The following is a 5,680-nucleotide window of genomic DNA, read 5'->3' on the forward strand; positions in this document are numbered from 1 at the left end:
GTCCACATAAGCACTCCTACCACTATTTTCAGTGTTCATTAACAACACTGTTGTCAAAGGAAGTTCATTATCATTGTCCTTACATGTGTGCTGATGAGACAATGGTTGCATTGTTGTGTGGGTATTAAACATTGAAGTATTGCAATTTCCGTCTTGTAACGGTGAAAAGTCATTAGATAAACACACAAAACACTTGCTATCATAGACTATAGCTGGCTGACTGTCAGTGTTTGTAGGATCCACGTTGGTAAGGTGTTGGATTCTCACGTCAGGTGGAGGTGGAGCAATGTGTCACAAAAATGTTGCAGTGCAGTTGTCAAAAACCTCAGGGCCAATGTAGGATTTGGATAACGAAAATGATGTTCATGATGTGTAATAACTGTTAATGTTACTGATTCACATACACAATATTTATTTATACATATTATATGGACAGATACAACTTAAACACATAATGTCTCAGAACGCACTGCCCAAGGTCCAGAGATACTGTTTTTGCAGCAATATTCTTGAGGACGGAAGTCCATAGACCTTGTGTCCCCACATACACAAAACAAATGTGGTAATAATACATGTGATACATCATTAATCAGTGAGCTAGCAATCCAGACTCTAGAAGAAACAAGAAGTAAATTTGTACCAAAATAACACAGTAATCTGGTCTCATCCATCATTACACTGGAAAAATAACTCATAAATACCAAAAATAACTAACATTATAGGTTGTAATTGTTTCAAACATTTTGAGTTTGTAAGTTGCCTGAAATCACTGTATATAACTTTGAATAAGGTACTATGTGTCAGAGTAATTACAAGTAGCATATCTGGTTCTCACTGTGTTATTCATTTTTCTAATAGACAGGTAAGTATGTGTTCTGAAGTGGTGCCAACATCTTTCCATATTCCATTATGATAATAATTTGGTTACAATGGAATTCTTTTGGTTTCAAACATATGTGTGTATATGTATATTGGGCATTGTTTTAATTGTATGAATATTTCCGTGAGTTAGACATTTTCCATATTATGTGGGTGTCATGTGCTAGTTTTATAAACATTTCAAAGAGTTAAGACATTTGCCTCATTGTGTGTGTGTGTGTGTGTGTGTGTGTGTGTGTGTGTGTGATGCATCCCTCTGAGGTTTGAACTCCTCCTTTGACTTTGGGGCAACTATGGGCAAAACTGTATCACTTCAGGCAAGATTACTTCCACTATAATGCCATTACCAAGACAAATCAACTGTTCCACTGCGAATTTACACTTTTCCAACTTAAATGACATGCCTCCTTCCCTTACTTCTCTCAACAATTCCAAGTGCTCTTCAACTTTTTCCAGTAACTAAAATATCATCTACATATATTATCAATCTAGCAAATAATTCCTTTCCCAGAAAAAATTCTTAACTTCATATATATCAGCCACAGAAACATTTTACCCAAATGATAAAACACAGTATTGATAAGATGAATGAAGAAATGTTTAGTTCAAATGGTACAACACAGTACTGATAAGATCTGCCACTATATGGAAAAGCAAGGTACTTTCTACTATCGGGCTCCACAAATATCTGGTGAAAACTCAAGGTGAGATGAAGTTTAGTAGTATAAGCTATATCTTTAAATTTGTGTAATAGTTCATTTCTCTCTGTAATATTATATTTAAGTGTCTGGAACAGTGGTTGTCAAACTGCAGACTTGTTAAAATGTCAGGTTTGGCGAGAAAGGAAAAGCAGTGGGCATCCATTGAGGTGAAAAAGTTAAACATTTTATAATGGCATGGTAATTTAATGCAGTAAAAAAGGCAGGCCTAAAGAAGCCACTGAAGCTGCTGCCCAAGAGAGCAGAACAGGAGAGCATCTAGTCAGGTCGGAAGCTGCCAGCAGAAGAGAATGGATGGCATGTCCGCTCCCGGTGGCTGGCCGCGGCTCCACCTCCACATGACCAACTCTAACCCTCCCTATTGGACAGCCAAATTGTAGACAAACAGTTCGGTAGCATTACCTTGTCAGCAACATGTGAGTTTAGCTGCTGATGGTTAAACACATGAGTTTCAAAGTGGTTCTGTCCAGTTTCATGCAATGTGACTTACACTCTGAAACTTCTGCCAGGCAGAAGGCAGTGGTGAACATTAAGTGAAAAACAAAAAAAATCAATTTTTTATAATATTAAATCCATTCAGTAATGGCCCCAAATATACACCCTTCTCCCCTCCACAGGAGTGAAACATGGGGAGACAAATTGACAGTTACTATGGGGCTCCTACAAAGGACAGCCTTACATAATTTTGACAATATATTTTTTATTTTTTTTATTTGCATTTTTGCTTAGGAAAAGTATTGAAAGAGTGACAACATTTTTTTTTTATAATGAAAACTTGCGTGACAAAATTTGGACAGTGGTGGATGTTGTGGCAGTGGTGTGGGGCACTGCGAGTGGAGTGACGGCACAAGGTGCAGTGATCAGCTGTTGGCACTGGCAGCGACGAAAGTCAGTGGCCATGGCAGGCAGCAGGGCACTGTTTTGCACTGCAACTTCCGCTGGAGTGTATAAGTGGGGGGTTCCAGAAGGGGCGATGCACAGATCACAAGGGGGAAGGGGGTTGCCATTTTTGCATCACTTCACACACATATGGTGATTGACTTTGTTGCTTACACCTAAAGGAGGGCTATGCCTTTTCTTTTGGAGGTATTTTATTTATTTTTCCTTTTCTACCCACATGGTACTCAGACCATGGCTATTTTCTGCTGGACTACTACATTCCTGCTCCCGTTACAAAACTAAAGTGTTACGTTCCCCAGGAGGTTGCTGTTCAGGGACAGCAGGAAGGGGCAACCAAAGTCATGCAAAAAGTCCTTTTCTAAAAGCTACCCATAGTGATAAACCAATATGGGTAATTATTAAAGTGGTACATACAGAACTGGGAATAACTATATGACTGAGATACTGGTGGTAATGCAAAAAGGCCTTTTCTAAAAGCTACCCTTAGCGATAAACCAATATGGGTAATTATTAAAGTGGTACATACAGAACTGGGAGTAACTATATGACTGAGCTACTGGTGGTAGTGCCAATCCATGATATGCACGGTGGCATGGTCTAGTGTGATCTGCCCTGATTCTTTGTTTACCAGGTCAGTTAAAGATTGGACCAGCTGGGAATGTGAGTGATTGGGGAGATATGGCCAACTGTCAGGTGACAGTAATACCTTTGGTTGTTCTGGTAAGTACCACATGAGAGGTGGGAGACACACTTTATGGGCGTAAGATAAGTATGCAAACACTTCCTCAGTAGGGGTAGCAATATTGCAGTCATCCTATCATAAACTAAAGGCTGTGCCTTGTGCAGTGAGAGTTATTAAATAATAACCTGCTACCATTGAGTAGCACACGACAGGGCTGGGTTGCCCGAAGGTACTCGTAACACATAATAGTGGCTGTTACTGAGTGGGTTGTGATGTATAAAATACTAATAGTGGTTGTCATAGCATCAGGTGGTAGTACAGAGAGCAGGTGGTCAGGCATAAGTACTTATAAGCACAATTTAATCTTGTTAGCTCCAGCTGGTAGTTAGGTTATGAAAAGGAAGTATTACAGTTAACAAAAAAGTAGTAAATAATTACCTGAGGTTGTAGTGGCAGGTGAAAAGTCGATGGTTAACAATCACGTGGGCACTATGTCACTGGGAAACCTAAACTGGCGATTCCAAAGAACTACAGGGGTATAAGTTAGTAGCAACAGCATAGTGGGGGAAGAAGGGAGGTGTGGTCAAGCTGAAAAAAGGCTTACTCATCATCCTCATCAGCATGAGTACAAAAATGTGGGGAGCATTAATCCATGCCTGAAATCGATGCATAGGCGGAATTCCCAGTATGTAGTCATTTCATAAGTGATCTGCTGAATCGAAAGCTTTAGTAATGGATGTTGTGGCTTAGAAGGAAAAGGGATTTGACCAATGAGAAAGCTATGTTGCAGTTAACGCAGGTTTTTTTTCTCGGTATATTCGTGAAAAGCTGTCCGCGATCGCAACGCCAGGGTAGCTCAACATATTGGCCATCTATGCCAAGCGGCCCACTCGCAATGAACTGGAAGGGTGCTCACATTAAAGAATAAGGAATTAGGTATAATCAGGAACAAGTTCAGATAATGGGTTTCAGAATAAGATTGATTCAGCAGTGATATATCCACTAGTCACATGGGGTTTTTTCTTTCCCTCCCTCTGGGGGGGGGGGGGGGGGGGGTAGTATGTCTGAGTAGCATTGGCTACTGACCTGGGTGCAGACAAACGTGAGCCTTGTTGTGATGTGTCATTGATGCGTAGATGGAAGAGATAGACCAAGTGGTCAATTTATGAAAGCGAAAATTGGAAGAATAACCCAATCAGCTGGGCATTCTGTGGCCACTAGCCGCACTGTGTAAGGCACATGGATCTGGTGGAGGGAGGTACTAAGTAGTGGTTGAGATTGGAATGAATAGACGAGAGACTCAGAGCAAGGGTAGTAACCCAGAGCAACGCATGGGTGAGGCAGGAACTGTGTTCTGTCTCCATAGGGGCGATTACATCTCGTGGGGTTAACTAGTAGAAAATTCCCAAAATCCATGAAGTAACAGGATGAGCTACGAAAAATGGGGGGCATGCACTACTGCAACATTGTGCAATAAAAACTTTTATTCATTAGGGTGGAAGTCTCTTGCTAACTATATTTCCCACAAGATAACACATAACTGTGCTTGGGTGATGACATCACGTCATGGGTGCTAATCATCAACAATCTAGTGCTTATCTCAGTGGGTGCTTCAACCTTATGATGCCATGGGTGTATTTTTTTGAATAAACAAGTGGGTGTCTCTCACTTCCTAAACACACAGTGGAGCACTGTATCCAAATGGTAGCAGTGCTGATTTCCATCCTTGCTCATAACATCTTCACTTCACCACTAAATTACTTTGTAAAAAATAGGGTGAACAATAACGAAACTTTTGTTCATCTGTGTGAACTATTAAATGTGCAAATCGCACATGGGGTGCAAACTACAATTCTACACTTACTTGGGTGAAACTTCTTTGGTTTTATCCTATCACAAAATCTGTTTTGCTTACCGCTCTGCAGCGAGAGGGTAGTAAACTTCTTCTCAACTTCAAGGGTGCATTCAACTCTTCTCTATGAGTATCTTAGGTAACTCGGGTGCTTCCTTTCTTCTAAACATACCAGTCCAGCTCTGGGCATGAAAATGGCACAGAATCACTAACTCACAAAATCGTGTATTACAACTGAAGGGGAATCTTACATAATGGGAGTGTTGCTACAGTGCAACATATCTAGAATCCAGGGCTGTGGTGGGCCTTTACATACTGGGGTCATAAAAAAATAAAAAATAATAATAAAGAAAAACAAGTACATATTGTACAAAACAAATGACATAAATTTAAAAAATACACGAATGATCTAATATATAGGGTATAACAAGGGCTTTGCTGTGCAGAAAAATGATTGTGCAATGCTTAAACGTAACACAAAATCTTAAGGGGAGAAAAATACAAGTTACTGGGTAACAATTATTAAACAGCTAGCAACTGGCAATGCATAGTGGGTCAGACATTGGTCAAAACCTCTAATCACACAAAATGCACTTAATACTGAACCTTCTGGTATATCTCTGGGTGGGGAAGAAGAGGTTAGGCACT

General features: G+C 40.2%; 1 protein-coding gene across 1 annotated transcript; it reads right to left on the minus strand.

Moving 5' to 3' along the window:
• Positions 1-1,170: 1,170 nt before the first annotated feature.
• On the minus strand, positions 1,171-4,306 carry LOC124594137. The gene is made up of 3 exons (XM_047132494.1): positions 4,283-4,306; positions 1,436-1,666; positions 1,171-1,338 (listed from the first exon to the last, which is right to left on the minus strand). The coding sequence occupies exons 1-3, from the start codon at positions 4,304-4,306 to the stop codon at positions 1,171-1,173; spliced, it is 423 nt and encodes a 140-aa protein (XP_046988450.1).
• Between the last annotated feature and the right edge of the window lie 1,374 nt (positions 4,307-5,680).

Source organism: Schistocerca americana, chromosome 2, assembly GCF_021461395.2.
Source record: "Schistocerca americana isolate TAMUIC-IGC-003095 chromosome 2, iqSchAmer2.1, whole genome shotgun sequence".
Lineage (NCBI taxonomy): Eukaryota > Metazoa > Arthropoda > Insecta > Orthoptera > Acrididae > Schistocerca > Schistocerca americana.

Coding starts and splice junctions, on each gene's coding strand:
- LOC124594137 (XM_047132494.1), bottom strand. CDS start 4,306: ATGACACATCACAACAAGGCTCAC. Junction 1,667..4,282: donor CACATCACAACAAGGCTCAC/GTTTGTCTGCAC, acceptor CCACTGTTCCAG/ACACTTAAATATAATATTAC. Junction 1,339..1,435: donor TACTGTGTTTTATCATTTGG/GTAAAATGTTTC, acceptor ATGATATTTTAG/TTACTGGAAAAAGTTGAAGA.